General features: G+C 35.2%; 1 protein-coding gene across 2 annotated transcripts in view; it reads right to left on the bottom strand.

Annotated features, from left to right (window-relative positions):
- The window catches only part of LOC109068551 (cAMP and cAMP-inhibited cGMP 3',5'-cyclic phosphodiesterase 10A-like), a 95,561-nt gene that overhangs the window by 13,120 nt on the left and 60,905 nt on the right, over positions 1-21,536 (bottom strand). For both annotated transcript variants that reach the window (XM_042768423.1, XM_042768424.1), the window contains exons 3-11: positions 12,752-12,780; positions 10,342-10,465; positions 8,854-8,903; positions 7,852-7,992; positions 6,889-7,044; positions 5,609-5,659; positions 1,678-1,736; positions 1,277-1,328; positions 207-349 (exon numbers count right to left, since the gene is read on the bottom strand). In XM_042768423.1, coding sequence (XP_042624357.1) covers positions 207-349; positions 1,277-1,328; positions 1,678-1,736; positions 5,609-5,659; positions 6,889-7,044; positions 7,852-7,992; positions 8,854-8,903; positions 10,342-10,465; positions 12,752-12,780 — 805 coding nt within the window. The remainder of the gene's footprint in view (positions 1-206; positions 350-1,276; positions 1,329-1,677; positions 1,737-5,608; positions 5,660-6,888; positions 7,045-7,851; positions 7,993-8,853; positions 8,904-10,341; positions 10,466-12,751; positions 12,781-21,536) is intronic.

The following is a 21,536-nucleotide window of genomic DNA, read 5'->3' as shown; positions in this document are numbered from 1 at the left end:
TGTGTTGTACAACCTGCTGTACTACATTTGCTGTAGTCAGAGATTCAATTCTGAATTTTGTGACTTTGCGTAACTTTTTTTGCGTAACTTTTGCGTTTTTTTTTAAGTAAAAATCTAAAAAATAATAAACAAACACATTGAGAACATATAGTTTACGTGGATGTAAAGACTCAAATATGACTGAGTGAGGATTTCTGGATGCTCACCTAATTTCTTTGGTTTTCCTAAAGACAGGTTTCCCTTCATTCTCCTCCCCGATGTCAAACAGGTCAGAGTACAGCTCTTTATTATTGTGATCTACCTGGAAGAGCGCACATCTGTCTGCATTAACCAGGTTTTTTGCATATATCTGAAACACAAATAAACATGCATTTCCTTAATGACATTTCCCCATGACAGAATGCAACGTGCATGTTTGTTGAAGAAGAATTCATTTAAACAACATTACTATGCAAGTGTTGTTAATCTTCAGTTTATCAGCATCGATAACCAGAATTAGTTTGGTTATGTTATTCAAGACTTTCATATAACCAAGACTTGTTGATAGATAATAAATCTTTTTAAATTTATAGTACATTTTGAGTAAATGTTGTGTGACTTAAGTGTTAATCTTAAGTGTACGTCTCAATTGCTTTCATGAAATTCTATTATAGATGCAATATGTTAGCCACTGAAAAAACGGTCAACCACTACATGCATCTGTGTGAGACTAGCAACTGAGGAACTTGTCCTTCCCTCAAGATTTCACAACATTGTGGCACATCGTATCTTCTCCTCTCCAAGATAAACATGCTTTATGAAACTGCTGACGAGCAAGAAATCCCTTCAAACTAAGAAAGACATTTTATTTATTTAACTACTTAAATATTACCTCCGCTTCTGGAAGTACAGTATGTATTTGGAAATATCGGAATGAATCCCTGACAGGGATGCCAAGAGCTCAGAAAGATGCTGGAGCCATGTCAAACTGACTTTCTGTCCTCTCCCTGACCTATTTGCATCACTTCCTGTGCTGCTTTTCTCAACAGGAAGGAGGGGACAGAGACCTGAGGGGGCCAGATATCTGATACTTGGCGTGTATGAATATTTGTGTTTGTGTAAGTGAGATCTAGAGGACACAAACACAATATTTAACAACAAGCCCAAGGCTGGTGGGGTGGTTCTTAGCAGAAATTTATTTGGCATTGATCGTGACACAGATGAGCGACAGAAGAACAGCATGTTTGTCCTCAGGACCAAGCATGTGACCTTACTGAGAGAAGGAGAACCTACTCACCATGATATGTTCAAGTAGAGAATCTATTGCCACTATGTTGTCAAAGTATGTTCTGTTTAAAATCGAAAAGGAGGGAAAGACCTGTCATTTTAAAGAGATAACCATATGATACAAAGACAGTATAACACAAATGCATATATATATATATATATATATATATATATATATATATATATATATATATATATAAAACATACAAACATATAATAATACATAACATTGGCTAATTATTATAATGTTAAATGCCAATAAACATTGAAACATTTCAGTATTATAGAAAAAAAAATCTTTAAGCAACATTATTTTAGAACCATTTTGTTATGAAGATCTAAACATGTTCTTGACACATTTCATGAGATTCATGAGGTTCAAGAGACTTATTCATGCATAAACTTGCTTACTTTGACACATCTAGGAGAAAGTCATTGAGTTCCGTCTGTTTGGCAAGACCCCTGCAGACCTGTGAGCGAAAAATGAACAAAAAGCTTGAAGACAGCAATCACGGCAGGTCTGTGTCTAAATTGACGTCTTTGTAACTGATCACCAGCCTTCAATTCAATATATTTAGAAAGTTGTGATCTATAATCTCAGAGTAAAACACTGATAACACACAAAAATATAGTACACTCTCAGAAAAAAAAGGTACAAAAGCTGTCAGTGGGGTGGTACCTTTCCAAAAGATAAAAATCTCTACCATTTAGGTATTAATATGTATTTTTAAGGTACAATACTGTGCAAAAGTCTTTGGCCATTATATTTTTAAACCAGTTATTTCTATCTTTTGCTGTATTGTGCCAGCACTATTTCCAAACATTCCTTTTGCCAGTAATCGTAATAATCCAGTGAGATTTTTGTATGCACAAGGAGTCTGAAAACAGTACTGGTTGCCATCAGACTCCTAAACATGCAAAAATCTCATTGGATTATTACAGTTAATAGTAAAAGGAATGCTTGGAAATGTGAACTGATAGTTCCATTTATTTGTTAACACCTGAAAAGACGGGCCTTGTGCACAGTACTGTTTATGCACCCTTTAGTGGAAAATAAGGTACAAAGGTGTACCTTTTGAGAAGGTACCACCCCAGTGATAGCTTTTGTACCCTTTTTTGTGAGAGTGTATTGATTGAGAAAACATAGTTTATTAGTCATATGGACTACTTTTTTTGTTTTTGAAGCTTAAATGCTTCATTTCCATTTATTTTTTGTATGATCCGCTTGGACATTTTGATAGATAATGTTTTAGGTCCTATACAAAGAAATACAAATTCTTATGTAATTTGAGCAGCATAAGGGTTATTATAAGGTGACAACAGAATTCATCAATTTGCACTGGCTACCAACAGCCGCTCGCATAGAATTCAAGACATACTGATGTTTGATTACAAAGCAACCACTGGCTCTACACCCCTTTACCAAAATTTACTACTTCAGACTTATGTGCCCCCCAGAAGCTTGCGTTCTGCCAGTGGAAATGGTGCATTATAGTGCCAACTAAAAGAGAAAAAAATCACTTTTTCAAAATCACTTTTACCTTATCTCACCTAACCTTTTACCTCACAGACTTTTACCTTAATTTTTCCCTGCTCTTGGAATGACCTGCCAAACTCAGTCCGAGCTGCTGAGTTTTTAGCCATCTTCAAGAAATAGCAAGGAACGGTTAAAATAACTACTTGTTTTCTTTTTATTTATTATAAAATAAAAAATAAACAAATAAATAAATAATAACTTGACACTCTAACACAAGATCTATGTCTCCTATTTCTTTTCTATTTACTTTTATTATTTTTTTTTATTTATTTATTTAATTATATATTTATATATTTATTATAATGAGAGAAAAAAATAAAAAATACTTGCTACATGCTTACAACTTGCTGTACTGATGGCTCCCTAACCTCTGAGAAGATTTTTGTCCCACAGAAAGAGTTACTCCCAAAGAGCCCTGTGATGCACAGGGACATTAAAACCCATAGTGGTGTCATTTACAGTGTACAACCGTTTACGTACAAACAAGACTGGATTGTCATTAATTGCACCTCCTGAGACAAGGGTGTGTTTAATGTGTGGTCTAGTTGCTTACACTGGGCCCACCAGCAGCCTGGTCCATGTACACAGTGGATTACAGAAATCAAAACACGTGTGTACAACCAAATCAAACAGCTTATGCAACAGGACTCCTAATTGTCAAGCTGCAGCAACAGGCATGATTTAAAGGATGTTTTTAAACAGTTCCACTCATTTTCTGCTATAGGACAGGAATAATTGTATAAACTTGTTAAATCATCTAAACCAACAACATGTATGTTAGACCCCATACCATCTAAGCTACTAAAAGAGGTGCTTTCAGAAGTCATAGATCCTCTTCTGAATATTATAAATTTATCACTGACATTAGGATATGTCCCAAAAACCTTCAAACTAGCTGTTATTAAGCCTCTCATTAAAAGCAACAACAACAACAAAAACAACACAAATCGCAAATTTCCCTTTTCTATCAGAAAAATGGTATCTATGAGAATTTCCAGTAAGGATTTAGACCTTATCATAGTACAGAGACTGCTCTCATCAGAGTTACAAATGACCTGCTCTTATCAACTGATCGTGGTTGTATCTCTCAATTAGTGGTACTGGATCTTAGTGCTGCATTTGACACTATCGACCGCAACATTATTTTGAATAGACTAGAAAATAATGTTGGCAATAGTGGAATTGCATTGGTTTAGTTCAAATCATACTTATCTGACCATCATCACTTAGTAGCACTGAAGGAAGAAGTATCATATCGTTCACAGTATAGAGTGCAGTATAGAGTGCCACAAGGCTCAGTACTAGGACTGTTGCATTTCATGCTTTACTTTTTATGTTTGGGTTGTGTGATATGGTAAGGAGGTGTTGTGTTTTTTTTGTTTTTTTTGTTGTTGTTATTCATATATTTTTTTTTTCGCGGCCCAATGAACATACCAATTTAATGCGTTCATGACCACAAGGTTAGATTTTTGTAATGCTTTATTGGGTGTTTGCTCTGCGTGCTTAATAAACAAACTCCAGCTGGTTCAAAATGCAGCAGCTAGAGTTTTTACCAGGAAATATGACACATAACACACAATCACTTTTCTATTGATTATTGAATTCAAATCCGTTAAAGGATTGTTAGGCTGCATTAATTAGGTCAGCCGGGACACTTCCCATAACACCTGATGTACTTGTTACATTGTAAGAAGAATGACATCGTATAGATTTTAAAATCTTGCTTTTTACTTATAAAGCCCTGAGTGGTTTAGCACCTCAGTATTTGAACAAGCTCTTATTGCATTATAGTCCTCCACGTCCGCTGCGTTCTCAAAACTCAATATGGCAAATTTTATAATCCCTAGAATTTCAAAATCAACTGCGGGCGGCGGATCCTTTTCATATTTAGTGCCAAAACCCTGGAATAACCTACCTAACATTGTTCAGGAGGCAGACACACGCTGTCAGTTTAAATCTAGGTTACAGACCCATCTCTTTAACCTGTCTTACACATAACATACTAACTAATTTCTAATATTCAAATCCGTTAAAGGATTTTTAGGCTGCATTAATTAGGACAACCGTAACCCGGGAACACTTCCCATAACACCCAATGTACTTGCTACATCGTTAGAAGAATGGCATCTACGCTATTATTAGTCTGTTTCTTTCTTATTCCGAGGTCACCGTAGCCACCAGATCCAGTCTGTATCCAGATCAGATGGTCACTGCAGTTACCCGGATCCAGTACGTATCCAGCCCAGATGGTGGATCAGCACCTAGAGATGACCTCTACACCCCTGAATGTCAGCAGAGACCAGGACAACTAGATGCGTCCCAGAGACAGATCCCTTATGAAGACCTTGTCTCCTAGACGGCCACTGGGACAAGACCACAGGAACCAGATGAGTCCTCTGCACAATGCGACCTGTGTTGCGGCCTGGAATTGAACTGCTGGTTTTGTCTGGCCAGAGGAGAACTGGCCCCCCGACTGAGCCTGGTTTCTCCCTAGGTTTTTTCTCCATTCTGTCACCGATGGAGGTTTGGTTCCTTGCCACTATCGCCTTTGGCTTGCTTAGTTAGGGACACAATTTCTGGAAACATTGTTGACTTGACTGCACAGACATTATTGGAAGTGAACTGAACTGAGCTGGACGATGACATAACTAATCAATGATGAACTGCCTTTAACTGATAAACTGACTGTTTTCTAATGTTCTCTTGCATTATCAGCACACGTTTTTCCTGTTTAACACTGTAAAACGTTATATAAATAAATGTGACTTAACTTGACTTGACATTGTTTTTCTCAAACACACTCACCTGGACTTGGTGTATGGCTACAGATGCCCAGGCCAGATTTGCTGTTGCAACCTAAAAAACAGGGCACACTTAGCCAAAGACACAATACATTGCACCTTGAGCAATCCGTGAACACACAGAACTTCATAGTTCTGTGAACCTCACCTGACAGTTGAATATATACAAAGACTGAATACAATTACACATTCTTTATTATTGCTATTTACTACATACATAGAGAGATGGGTAACTCTGGTCCTAGAGAGTCACTGTCCTGCAAAGTTGGGGCATTACTGCAACGCAATGTTTACAGTGCATGTGTATTATGAAGTGCCTAGCTGTTGAGTGTACATCAGTTGTTCACTAGTTATTGAGGCGCATTATGAATGAGTGCACTTGATAACATCCACTACAGTTTCGGACACCACTACAAATTGATCACTGCACTATATAATAGTATAGGAGGCATTTTTGGACATAACCTAAGTCTTGAATATTACAAGCAGGTGTGTTTGCTAAACTCTCCAGGACAGTGGGGGAGGAAGTCATCAAAACTATGAAATAACACAAACAGAATTATTCACAGTAATTAATCAAATATTTTATCATGTACTTTGCTTTTATAACGTATTGTGAACTGCTATATGGCATATAAGATCTGTAACATATTGCAACTTGTACTGATCAAGAGAGGACCAGCCATATGGTCACATTAGCGAAAATTTGGTGGAATTTTGTGGGCAAAAAGGGTTCAGTGTGTCTATTGTTAATAGTGTAGCGATGGATGAAACCCAGCTCATACAGAAGTCACTTTCAAAACAAGCAGTGTTGGTCACCGTGGCAAATCCGCATAAAAACTGCTAAGTGGGGAAATCTTTTGCCCCTCACATGACATTCCAGACTGCATAGATTCTCCCCGCAAAAATTTAACTACAGTAAATGTGACTGCACCTTTAGACAGGAAGAGACAACATGTGAAGTGACCAATTACAGTTCACTTTGTTTTCATGGGCAGTTAAGTGGAGGGCTTATGTGAATGGATGGACTGAAATCAGACTCAGTATCAGTCCATTTTTATTCAAACTATTATGATGTTAAAAATTAAGTTATAATTGTATAGCTCTATGAGAATTTTCTTTGTTCTCTATGAGAATTTGTCCATAGATTACATTTAACACAACCTAGAATATTCCTTTCTACTACTAGTCCTGAGGACAATGTGCAGCTTGGCTAAATAAATCGAGAGCAGAGGCACATGGGTAGACATGTAACAAATACCAGCACTTTCTCCTTTAGAGTACCTCCTGGTGGCTGAGGTTGAAGGGCTCTCTGCCCAAGTGCCGGTGCAGCTCCAGGATAGCGATGAGGTCTCCGATGGCAGTGAGGATGGGTAGACACAAAACAGAATGTACACGGATCCCTGAGTCTTGCCCTGTGCCATGAGGGAACCTCTCGTCCTGCAGGAGAAACAGAGCACACAGGGATTCAGGCCAGTTCAGGGTGATGAGTTCATATATACATACATTCACTGGATGTGCTGTTCTTCAAACACTCCTAATAACTCCTAAAAGTCTTAATAAATAAAGTTTTAATAACATTTGTTATTTAAACTGGAAACACATCATAATGTTTTTTACAAACAGTAGAGCTTCTGCAGCCACTTCATTTTCTCAGTGTATTAATAATTAGGCTACAACATTTATGAATACTGTATGTGCATTTCTTTTTTTTTATTATTATTCTATTTTATGATTGTAAATTCAAAGCTAGCTTGTGATATTTATGGTTCCTGGCCTTCTAATTTAAATCACCTTTTATTTTTAACCACACGTTTAACCAGCGATTTCTTTACTTTATACAGCTATTTCGACATGCAAAGGCAACAACAGATTTCTTTTGAAAATAAAGTATAAAGGATTTATTTACAACATATTTAAGCCTCAAGCTTACAGCTGAATGGTCTGTGTTAGTGAACATTCAATATGATGTGCAGTTTACAGTAATTGCTCCCAGTGGATGTGCCATGAAACATTATTGGTCACTTTCAGTGCAGACATGATGTGAGTGCACATTTCACATACTGTCTCAGTACTTTCATAAATGATACAATGTTAAAGTATTTACTGAAATAGCACAAATGGCAAAATTTTCTTTTGTAAAACTTAAATGAATTATCAATGCAAATACTCTCCAACCGAGCTGCAGTGAGATTATTTTGAGGATCCTGGAAATGACTGAACACAGGAAAACAGCATTTGGCTCACCCCCATGATGTCCTCTACAAGTAGTGTCTTGCGTGTCTTTGCAACGTGAGCGGCAATGGTGGTCCCAAATGTGATGGGACCAGAGGGGATGAGCCCAGGAAGCCCCTCTTTTGCCCCGGTCGGAGTGAACAAACATAAACTCTGTGACAGAGAAAGCAACATCAACAAAACAGCATGACGTTAAGGAAACTGTCCTGATTGGTCAATGTAACAATAATACATGTCTATTTAGGGTACTTTACAACTCTCATTATGTTCCTAACATTGCTAACATACAACACTTGCCTGAAAAAAAAAAGTTTAATACTGTCTTAAGATGCAAAGTAATTACAATTACGACTAGCAGTATCCAATAAAACTGACAGTTATATAAAATGAAAATAACAAAAATAATGAAATAAAAAATATCATAAATTGGTGTATCCATTAATTGCTTCCCACATAATTATAGATCACCCAAAAGTGACGCCCTTTTTAAACTGTGTTATCTGATACTATCACAAAACTAGTCATTAAAATAAAACCACTCAAGTGGATAAAAGAGAGCACATGAACATAGCAGGGGTCTCAATTGTTTTAATGCTATAGTAATTCCAAGCCATTTTGAGACAAACCGAACATGTTCATTACCAATTAAAGGTTTGCACTCACTTGGCTGAGTTTCTGTTTCTCGTGAATTTAAGAACCTTTTGATTTAAGGACCTCTAATGCTTCAGTGCTTAGAAATTAGTTTCGTTGACAACATATAGATTGTATCTAATTTAAGCATATAAGCAAAATCTGGCTTCTTTGAAGAATCTAAAATATAATATAGCTCCACCCCCATCTTTCATGCTTCCTTAAATTAATGTTGTTGTAACTATACTATTATTCAAAAATGTGGAAAATAGCAATATTAAAGAACAAAGAGCAGCTGTGTCAAAAGTTGTGTATTTAACAACTTCAACATCCACTAAACACTTTTCAGCATGCATTTACTCAGCCAGAACAGAAAATACTTACATTGTTGCATTCTCCAAGAAAGTAAAGTGCAAATCCATCAGCTTTTGTGGCTGTGAAAAAAAAAAAAAAATCTATAATAAATAAAACTCCTACAAAGAGTCACAGACTGATGTATCATGTGTTAGGCATGAACATTCAGATTGATTCAATCCCAAAACATTAACTGAATCTTTTATGGCATTTGTAAGAAGAAAATAAATAGCAAAGCTCTAATACATATTACTAATGCTTTTAATAGATATAATACCACTTGCTTTTAAAGAAGATCCAAGAATGCAAATTAAATCAAATAAATCTGTGGTGTTTGAACCAGCATCAGAAATTAACCAGTACTTGGAGGCAGTGTTGTTCCAGTCCTATAATCTGGGGTGCGTTTCCCAAAAGCATCTTTATTGAACCCCGCTGGTAACGACGGAACTTACAACCATTGTTGCTTTTGGGAAACGCACCCCAGACTGGTCAGACTGTATTCTAATTAAGCTATATCACCAAATTCACAGAAATTATTTCAATTAATTGATTCAATTTATGAAATCATAAAACCAATTTATGAAATAAATGGAAAGAATACCGTATGTTTCAGTGTTATTTTAATATCATTGATACTATTATAGTTTTTACTAATATTTTGAATGTTTTAGTAATTTTTTAGTTAAATAATGAAAATTAGAAATGTTGGGCAACTAGCTGAAATCATTTTTTATATTTTATTTCATTTCAATTAATTTTTTCAATTAATATTTTATTTAAAGTAACAAAAGTTTTTTTTTTTTTTTTTTTTTAACTATAGGTTTTAGTTAACTATAATAACCCACAGTTTAAAAACAAACAAGGTATAAAATGCCCCTGAAATTCCATTTCAAAATATCGCTCCTTAATAAAAATAAATAAATAAATAAATAAATAAGTAATTAATTAATTTTTTGGTAGTTTTGTGAAAGTGGTTGAGTCAGGTGTGCAGTGGCGAGAGTTGCTGTGTGTGAGACATGCGGGGGGTCAGACTGAATCCCAGCGCTCTGCAGTGCTGCAGCAAGCAGATGAAGCGTGGGTGAATGGGAAGTGACAGGCTGAGCTCTGCTCCATCAGTGTGCAGAGGAGAGAGACGGGGAACACCCGTACTTAGACCTTTTAACCTGGATTCACTTATACCTCCATCTGTACGGCTCTCTACAGGCAGCTATGCTCCTTTTATGTTTCAGCTGCACAACACTGCGCTGTTTATGTGGGCAGTGTGAGCGCTTGTTATTATTGTTGCCTAATATCCCAATACATTATGTTTATTGCAAGTTTGCAAAAACTGTACACTGTGTGCCATTTTATACAATTTTCAGTAACACTGTATATATCATAAGGTTTGATATATTAATAAGAACAGTTGCTTAAGAGTTATTAAGTGTTTTTAATGGCTGGACAACCATTCCCCTGAAGTGCATGGGTAATTTGGGCTATGTGAGTGTTTGTGTGTGGATGAGTCAGAAAGGCTCTGACCTGTTTTAATGATGTTGCACAGCTCATAGAGCAGTAGTTTGTTGTCTCCTCCAGTGTCCAGCCGCTGCTCCATGTAGCTGTTGAGCTCATATACGACGCTCTGCATATTCGTGTCCTGGTACTGCTGGACACAGGAAAGAAACACATACACATGCATGCACTGTATAGTATACTACACAATATGGACAGAAGTACATGGAGACCTCCTTCTAATTAAATAGCATTAAGGTTGCCTTTCACTATTATTATGAAAAAAAAAAAAATTATAATAATAATAATAAAAAGTAATTAGAAGGAGTGTCCCTATTTTAGGTCATACGTATAGTGTATATGCACTTCAAAAGTCTCTTATGCTCACTAATGCTGCATTTATTAAAATATTGTAAAATGTTACTGTAATTTAAAATAATTTTCTATTGCAATATATTTTAAAATGTAATTTATTCATGTGATTTCCAGCATCATTACAATTTTTGTTTCATAGTCATGTGATCCTTCAGAAATCATTCTAATATGACGATTTGCTGCTCAAGAAAGATTTCTTAATTTTATCAATGTTGAAAAAGAGTAGAAGTTATGCATGCTTTTTTCTTTTCTTTCTTTCATTTTTTAAATAATTATTTTATGAATAGAACCTTCAAAAGAACAGCATTTATTTGAAACAGGTCATTACTGTAAAAAGTATAAAGTCTTTGCTGTCACTTTTGATAATCTATAAGGATAACAATATCAATTTCTGGGAAAAAGATAAATAAATGATTAAATAAATAAAAATCTTACTGGCTCCAATCTTTTGAATGGTAGTGTTGTTTTATTTTTTTATTTTTTGCTGAAAGTTGGACATTTTTGGATGGTCCACTGAATGAGGTACTCAGATTTATCCGTCCACACAGGAGACTCAATTCACCATTGATATCAACAGAATTTAGCATTAAGTAACAAAGCAGCATAAACATACATAATGCCCATAAATACTGTTTTAAACAGTCCATTTAATTAGACTGAAAACTGTCTTGCTTCATCCTCTATTCTAGGTGGATGCATTTTATAGGTGCATTATATAGGACTGCCTTAAAATTTTGGCTTTAGTTTAGGGACCAATTCTCACTATGAACTAGTTGCTTATTAGCATTCATATTGCTAGCATATTGGCTGTTTATTAGTAATTATAAAGCACTTATTAATGCCTTATCCTGCATGCCTATATTTTAGACCCCTTAATCCTCCCATACCAAAATGTAACAACCACTTTAATAACTATTAATAAGCAGCAAATTAGTTAATAGTTAGTTAATAGTGAGAATTGGTCCCCACAATAAAATGTGACCACATTTTCCAAAAGAAGAACACAGCCTAATCATAAACATCCAATTAACAAAGAATTCTGTAGTTTTCTCTCTCATATTAAATGTGTGGTCTGTGTCTAATACAGAAATCAGTTCTAAATCAAACTTTTAGTATTGTAGATGGAGAGTGGATGGAGGATGTCTATTTCTGTCCCTGTGTGAAAGGTCAGAGTGGGCCGGTGGACGAGGGGTGTGTGAGGTGCTCCCCCATGGGAATGGCTCCCAACACATCCTGTTTATGCATTTCTCATAATATGACTGCATTAAGGTTAAACATATAAAGCCTACTGTATCATATTTGATATGCACATTTTACATGTTCAAAACTTTGCTGAAAAACCTGTTGTAAGCAATCTACTACATGCCTTCTCTCATTTGATTGATATTTTTTTAGCAAGTGAAAAGGCCATTTAATATAATTCCCCTTTAAGATGCAGTTGAAAAAATAACCTTGTTATTGTTATGAATATTTCAAGATGAACACTTGGTGGACTAAAAAGCAGCTTATCTTTACTTGATTGTCCAAACATCATTTTTTATATTTCCAAAAAATAAATAAATAAATAAATAAATAAATAAAAAGGTCACTTTAAAATGTGAGTATAAAATATGACACATCAGGCTTTTGGCTCTCTCAATCATCATTGTATTGCATTGCATTAAATGTAATAAAACTGAGCATTTAAATATCATCTTACTATGCCATATTATTAGGAGATATAAAGTGACAACTGATATGCATTTTATGTAAGTAGTCTTTTTTATGTAAGATCTTATTGATTTAGATAACAAGCCAAAATGAAAATTAAATCAGAATTTGATTTTATTTTTCTGCCATATAAATATCAGTAATTGCATATTTATTTCTCCGTTTGGGTCTCTGAATAAAACTGGGGTGCTTTTTTAATTTATCACTATATCATACCAAATGGGCCATATTTTGTCTAAAGGTTCAATAAAATGAATAAACTGATCCATTTAAAACAATTATTTCATCTATTAGGCTTTACAGGGTTAGACAAACACACAGAAACACTCACACACAAGAGCGATGCCTTACTTACCCTGCTGATATCTTTAGCTGAAGATTCATCTGTTAAAATACAAAAGAAAACTGTCAAAACTGATGTATACTGTAACACAGTGTCACTTTCATGGATGACTGCACAGAATGTCTCTTTGTTTGCATAAAGCATGCTTTATTTTGATTAACTATATGTCCCTTGTTCACCTTTTTTATTTTATTAATTTATGTCCTTTTCATGTTTTTCAAAGCCCTGCTATATGGAATGGAACTCTATACAGAATTTTAGGCCATGAGAGCTGAACGGACCAAATAAGAAGCCAAGCAACTAACAAAATGTTCTGTCACTTTCCAATTGTCACATTTGCAGCTGATTAAGTCAAAAAACTGTTTTTTTTTTTTTCTGCCTGGTTGGAACACAGTGTTAAGGGAACATTCAATAAGTAACTCTTGCAGCCAAACTGACAATTTTCCACTTCAGAGTCTCTGCTATTAGATTACATAGAACAAACAGCAAGTGATTAGCATAAAATCATAAAATCTAAATAAATACAGAATTTGCACAATTAATTATAACTGAAAATGTCTTTATTTGTTTCAAAAGCCCAAATACTTGGCAAAAATATTCACATGCATGGACAAATTCCATTAAAAGAAAGAAAGAAAGAAAGAAAGAAAGAAAGAAAGAAAGAAAGAAAGAAAGAAAGAAAGAAAGAAAGAAAGAAAGAAAGAAAGAAAGCCAAAAACAACTCAAAATCAAGATATTTATTATTGTAGTTCTCCCACTTAACAATTACTTTTTTTCTTTGAAGACGACATATAATTTTTTTTCTCCGACTACTGTCACCTTTTTTCATACTCAGTTTAGGTTTATAAGACAATAAACATTTAGTAATTTAATTGACTACATTGACACTGCTTATAAAGTGATATATAAATAATTGACTTGACTTAGTAAAAAAAAAGAAAAAAAGGTTGAATGACTAGAGAATATTCAGCTTTTCAAACAACTAAAACTATTTCAATTAAAATAATTTTAATTATTTATTTTAATCTATGGATACTAAAAGCTCCTGGAATCTAAATAAAGGTGGGACTTCAAATGCTGTTTAGAAAATAGTTTATTAGTGGCTCCAAATATTGTTGTGGACAAGAGTGGGCCTTGGAGTCAAAAAGGATGAGGACCACCGCTCTACGGTCTTGTGGACCTCATGATGACAAGCACATAGCGGCCATTGTAAGTCCTCAAGACCGCAAGTATACATGAAATGTGCCATTTGGGACAGAGCCCAACTTTATTTCATACTTCCTTGTCCTTTAGCTTTTAGTGTGAATGGACATTTAGACTAGAGGACAGATCAGCAGTTCTAACTCTTATAAGCAGAAGCATGCTGGGTGATGCGACAGCACTTTCTGACTGATGACACAGACAAAAAAGAAGAAAGATGGTGGGGGAGGCACTGTTCCCCACGTCAGATCACTCATATCAGCTCACCTAAATATAGTTGATATATTACAGGCCCATATGGATCGATTTGCGGATGGATAAAGGCAGCCGTGCGCAGGACAGCAGGTCAGTGCTGTTATAAAGCATCTGATGGCGTCCTGCTGTGTCAAAGCTGCTGATCTTTTTTGATTCCCTCTTGACATTAGCAGGCACTATGCTTAAACAGCCATTCATATCATAAAAATATGACACTGTGCACTTTCAGCACAATCCACGTCCCTTGCCGCTGGGCTCAGGAGAACACTGCGCGGCTGACTGTAGGCCTCCAAGAATAGCAGTGTCTCCTCCTGCTGTTACTTCTCACAAATCAATTTTAATGACAATATGGCAGAGTTCCTGGCTTTCTGTCTACTGCCTACGGGCAGCGTTCTTTGAAGCGAATTAGAGCCACATGAACCAAACAGTGACTGGTCTGATACATTCCACATAGGCAACAACTTTACATTGACATTTACATTTATGCATTTAGCAGACGCTTTTATCCAAAGCGACTTACAGTGCTATACATTTTTTTTTTAATCAGTATGTGTGTTCCCTGGGAATTCCCACGACCTTTTGCACTGCTAACGCAAAACATTTTTGCTAAGCTAATGACGCAATACTCTAAACTTAGCTTTAAAGTGTAGACTGTGAAATGTTATTAGTTAAAAAAGCATGTAAACTGATTGCCTTAAAAGAAAATAGCTTCAACTACTAATTAATTTTAATTTAAATATACTAGGTATGCATTCCAAACAACTAATTTAAGTTGAGCTAACTATTGAATTGTTTGTAGCAACTTGGAATTTCTCGCTTGTATTTAAAAATGTCCTTTTGAAACCAAACATAAGCAAAGCATGCTGTGTTTTTTAGAGTTTTCTGAGTAACAAAGCATAGTATGCAAATAGTACAGATTAGTAGATTTTTACAGTTAAAATCAACAAATTGTTGTACATTAAAAAAGTCAACTAAAATGTGTTTGGACATTTGTTAGGTTAAAAATATTGGTGAAAATAACCCCCCAACTTTTTAAACTTATATCAGTAGTACGTTTAATCAACATTAACATTTTTTTTATATCTGAAAGGCAGCTTTTGAAAGCTGACCTGTGATGTCTCAAAATGCGTTTACACTTTATTTTTGACAGTCCACTTTAGACATTCCACAAACTATTCGAAACTACATGTCAGGTAACTCTTATTCATGTGTAACTATACTGTATGTCAACCCTCATTGGAGTAGAAGATGGTTAGGGTTAGTAGAACAAGTTGACATGTACTTGCAAAGTTTCTCATAGTCAGTAGAATGTCTAACCACTAAAATAAAGTGTTAGAAGATATTAAGCAGACAGTCTGCTAATACTCTAATGACTGCTAGCTGATGTGTAGTTGCAAAGTTATTTATAGTCAGAAATAAATGTATAAAGTGGACTATCAGAATAAAGTGCAACCTAAAATGCTTCCAGCATGGAAAGATCACTAAGTTTTAGAACAAAGCCTAGAAGTGTCTCTCTGCCCAGGTTCTGCTGGGCAGCGAAGGGAGGGCAATATTCCACTTTGCGCCACAGGCCACCTGTGCTCACGTCATACTCCTTCCATTTCTGGTATTCCCAGATGGAAATGTTTGGTAATCAATGGAGGGACTTGCAGATGTGTTTCTCTCCAGCTCTCTGTGGGCAGATATCAGCTCGAGATCATTTGAAAACTGAAATGAAAACTCAGCATGAAAGGTAAAACAGATATCAGCAGTTTGATCTTATGTCAATAAGTAACTTATTGTGGTTATAGTTACTGACTTACAATGAGACAAGGCATTACACCCAGTGTCATATAAATTATTCTGCAGCATGCTGTCAATAGAGCTTAATTGTACTGAACACAGAACTTTCCTTTCAACAAATACTTTCACATTATCCTAGCTTACTGTGCAGACACCACTATGTAAGCCATACTTTGAAATTTTCTTTGATTAATTTGTTTCACATTGCACAGTTTAGCTCCAACCCTAATCATACACACCTGGTCCAGCTAATCAAGGTCTTCAGGATTACTTATAAAGAAAAAGCAGGTGTGAGTTGGAGCTGGTTGGAGCTAAACTCTGCAGATGCTGTGGCCCTCCAGGAACTGAGTTTGAGACCTCTGTCAACAAATACTTTCACATTATCCTAGCTTACTGTGCAGACACCACTGAGCCAAGGATGTCTGAACACCTGAATTTATCTTAATGAAAGCAGCTTGGCTGTTGCATATAGCCCTTGAACTACACAAACTAGATGCTGGGCACTCCGTTATGGAAACAACAGATTAAAAAAAGCACAAAAAGGATAAAACAAAATAAAACAAAGCAAAACACAAAACAAAGCACAAAGAAAAACAAGCAAACAAAACACAACAAAACTTTATCCCCAACCCCAAAAAAAACAAACAAACAAACAAAAAAAAAACTGAAAACAATATAAATAGGCACTGCTCTTGTGGAGATGTTTGAAAACAATTTACACCAATGATTTTGGTGTAGAAGTTATGCACAGCATGAACAATTTGTTTACTTTGTATATTTATTTATTTGATCAATGACAATACAAAGCAAATACTTGAGTGTTAATTTCTTGGTGTTGCTTGTGAGTGTTGAGATTTAGGCTACATTTACACGACAACGGTGTAGTCAAAAACAGAACATTTTTTACCTTGCTTTTTTTAAAAGTTTCACGTATACACAACAACGCTTTCAAAACAATTAGTGTTTACACATATCCGCGAAAACGAACAAAAATGTGGTATTACATATGCCAGGCCAGTAGTTGGCGCTGTCACCTTGTTAGTAAACAGTACCTGTAGGGAAGTGATTATACAATATGATGAATATGATGCGTCTCCACTGTTGGTTGTAATATTGGTGAAGTAAAACCACACTTTGCTGAAGAAGCATTAGCAAACTCTTGAGCAGCAACAACAGCACCATGTACTCCGCCATTGTTGTGTATGTTTGTCCATGCTTATCCTTTAAACCTACATACCTAACATGTACAGTACTATGCATGCGAATGACGTCACCATTTTCAAAGATTCCCGTATCGGGTGTTTACATTGAAATGATAACGGTGGCGCTTTCAAAAACTTGCACTTTGAAACCCATTTTCAAAAATATGTGTTTTCAGTCCCCAAAAACGCTGTTGCCGTGTAAACAAACAGTCAAAAGTCATAAAAGTTTCCCATTTTTGGCTGAAAATGTTGTCATGTAAATGAAAATTTTGTCATTAATCACTTACCCCCATATCATTCCAAACCCATAAAAGCTTTGTTTGTCTTCGGAACACAATTAAGATATTTTGGATGAAAACCGGGAAGCTTGTGACTGTCCCATAGACTGCCAAGTAAAATAAAAATAAATTTTGATCTATTTGCGTACAAAAAGTATTCTCGTCGCTTCATCATAATATGGTAACCACTGATGGCAGATGGAGTATTCTGGCCTAATGGTTAGAGAGTTTGACTCCTAACCCTAAGGTTGTGGGTTCGAGTCTCAGGCCGGCAATACCACGACTGAGGTGCCCTTGAGCAAGGCACCGAACCCCCAACTGCTCCCCAGGCGCCGCAGCATAAATGGCTGTCCACTGCTCTGGGTGTGTGTTCACTGCTGTGTGTGTGCACAAATTCTGAGTATGGGTCACCTTACTTAGCTGTATGTCACGTCACTTTCACTGTCACACCCGTTTTTCAACTTTTCAACAACACCATTTTGTCATTGCACAATTTCACCGTAGAAGCAAGGTGGCTTATGTTTTTTATTACACAAATTTATAAGTTTGATAAACCTTAATATAAGTAAAATGATTTTGCTAAGGTAATTTCAACAGTGTCAGGTAATTCCTATAATTTTACTTCAGTTCACTTATAAGAGCAAAACATACAGTTTTTATTTTTTTATATATATATTTAAATGTGTTTTTTTTCATTCATACCTAATCATTACTGCAGTCTGATTTAGCACTTATTTAATTCTGTTTTTTTTCATTCATGTTTTATTTTTTTTTATGTATGTTTTAGTGTTTTTTTTTTCATTGATTGATGGTCATGGGTAACCCCATATCTTGAAAAATGTGATAATTCTAAATTTCCAGTGAAAGAACACACTATAAATGCGTATGCGCACTAGTCTAGACCATCACGTAATGTATGCGCGCACACTGCAAGTGTTTTGTTTGCTTTTCGCAATATACTTGTTAAAACTACACATATATATTATTTCCTTATATATATAATTAGTCCTGTGCAGTGAGGGGGAAGGGCAGCTACTCTGGGGGCGCCAATCTGCAATCTATATTGGTCTTGTTTGGTCTTGTTTGAGTCACAAAAGTCCATAATGATTGAACAACTTCTACTATAAACATGCTGTATTTATAAATCACAAATAGCATTAATTTGAATTGGTCTGGTTTTATTGTCTAGATGGGAAGCATTACAGTATTTTTGGAGAAAGTTGAATCTGCACAGCCTTTCCTGCTCTGTGAAACAACTAATTCATTCTGTTTAAATTGTACTGTTTTGATTTGGATATAATTTGTTTTTTTATCCTGTGATTTTTCATCTGCTGAATGTTGTTGGATTAAGCACTGCTGTACTGTGTTAGGTGTTGACTCAAATTCACTGACATTTAGAGACTTACACACAGGACGTACATTCACTGACATGTGCAGGAGCATTTGATAAACAGCTTTCATATTATTTCTGATGAAAGAAATGCTTATATTATGTCTTCATCATTTATTTTAAAAGTGAATCTTCCATGATGTAAATTGGTTTGTTTGTTAATAAAGAACTAGTTTGTTAAAAAAAAAAACAAAAAACTGTTTGCATTATGCCTTTATTGTAAACTTTGTAGAATGAGCAGAATTATACTGTGTTCCCAGACTAAAGTTTAATTTAACTTTATGGATTGTTTTGATGTACTGAGTGTTGTTTTCAATGTAACTATGCAAGATGTCACAAATTATAATGTCAACTCCTTACACTGAAGTTAAAATATCTAGAAATAAATACATCTTAATAGTGTTAAAATGTGACTCTTTACTCTGGTGTTGAAGAAAAAGTTGTGAGTCACTTTTAAACACATTTAAAATTGTTCCTTTAACTCTGAAAATATTGGGACCATATGTTTACTCACACAGAGTTGATTTGAACTCTAAAGGAGTTGAATTAACACTGATGAATTTGCTGTGTAGGGTCATCAGGGCCACTAGGCCAAAGACAGACTGAATGAGTAGGTCATGAATCACGCTGTGCTCGTGTGTGTGTGTTTGTGTGTGTGTGTGTGTGTGTGTGACAGCGTGGCACACTGTCCAGATGTAGGATTTCTCTGGAGGCAGAGTGGTGAAAGGTTCGGGATTTATCAAAAACTCGATGATTGCATGTGTGTAAGAAGAAAACAGGGCCGGGGGAGGCTAGGTGGGAATGAGTTGGAAGGAGCTGACGTCACTGGGGCCTTGGGGGTCCTTGTACGTCTCCACGAAAGCACAGACACATCATTACATACTGCACACACACTATCACAAAAACAGTGATGCATCATTAGTAGTGCTTGCTAATAATTTGAGTTAGGGATCAGAACAAACCACTACGACTAAGTATTAAAGGATTAATTGACCCCAAAATTAGAATTGTGTCATCCTTTATTCACCATCATGCCATTCCAATCCCATGTTACTTCTTTCAGGCTTCACACAGGACACAAAGTACCATAAAATATCCAAAAAGAATCATATATGACTTATTGTTTAAAAAGGGTTTGAAAACTTTATTCAGTAATATTATCAGTTTAACCCCATTGATACTTTTGGATGAGAACACAGTTTAAACTGAATTAAGATTGATAATGACACTAACTTTGCATTATTGAACTGAACTGAATCATCACTAATGTGACTTGAGCTGAATAACGACTATTATCTTCCAAAATCTGCTTATATCTGAATCAAACTTGTTTTTGATAAACTTGTAATTGATAAACTTTTCAACATCAACAGATGTATTTAAATGAAATGAATTAACACTGAACTAAACAATACCGACACTATTATATTTTAAAGCTGCTTTGCTGCTAAAGATGAATTTGTTCCATAATTGTTGATTTTGATGTTATTTCCGTTTATTAATGTGAAGCCGCTTTGAAAAAATCTGGATTTGTGAAGCGTTATATAAATATGACTTGACTTAAATATTCCAAGTCATGTGGAGGTATATGATAGCTTTTTATGATGAACAGACACAAATTAAAGTAGTTTTTTTCAGTGATAACCATCCTGCCATGACTGGATCAGTACAATTTGTGAACAAATCATTCACACAAATGGATCAACATGTATGTACATGTGCCTTGTTACTTTTGGACTTGTGCTTTTTGCCCTGTGGAAAATAAAATTAATATCCAATGGACTTGAAAGGAGGAACCCAACTCATATCTACAGACCAGAATATTCTAGAAAAAAAAAATACACCTTAAACACACACAAGTGTTGGGGAACATGTGCTTCAGGGTAAGAATGGTCACAAGCCATAAAACATGACCGATCCTATTCAACAGAAAAGCTGCACCTTCAACAATAATAAGCACTTTTTATCCACAGTTTCAAACAAAAGAATAAAAATAAAATAGGATCTACTCAACAGTGTCTTAGATGTTGACCTCTGAATTGTAAGTCTAGTCATTCTCCGTCACCAGCAACAAGATCTATCCTTGACAATCGTTGAAGGAGACAGAATTAGAAAATAGCTAGATGTCACCAGTAGGTCTTGTCCTTTAGCCTATTGATTTAACAAATCATTCAGTGTCACATTGTCACAGCAGGATGTCTTCAGTGCTCGGGAAACCTTATTTTTTAATGCTGAGGTACTGAACTTCAGAAGCCAATATTACCACATTCAGGATCAGAGAATTGACACTATTTTTTTTATTTTATATATATATATATATATACACCCCTTTAAAATAATCACAGTTTGTTGCTTTGGAGCCTGAAATGAAGACAGACACAATTTGTGTTTTATCCAGCTGTATTTACTCAGTGCAGTTAAACATATAACACCAATATAAATTATATATATATATATATATATATATATATATATATATATATATATATATATATATATATATATATATATATATATAATAAGATATAACACACACACACACACCAAAAAAAAAAAAAAAAAAAAAAAAACCTGAATCACTGAGATGTAAAAAGTGCTAAAATGACTTGTAAACTCAATCAGGTGTAGCTGATCACCTTCTCAATGGCACACAAAGCCATCTGACTTTCAACTGTGATCAGCTGTGGTCA

The sequence above is a fragment of the Cyprinus carpio genome, chromosome A13 (genome assembly GCF_018340385.1).
Source record: "Cyprinus carpio isolate SPL01 chromosome A13, ASM1834038v1, whole genome shotgun sequence".
In the NCBI taxonomy this organism is placed as follows: domain Eukaryota; kingdom Metazoa; phylum Chordata; class Actinopteri; order Cypriniformes; family Cyprinidae; genus Cyprinus; species Cyprinus carpio.
This window is presented reverse-complemented; position numbering and strand designations above follow the sequence as displayed.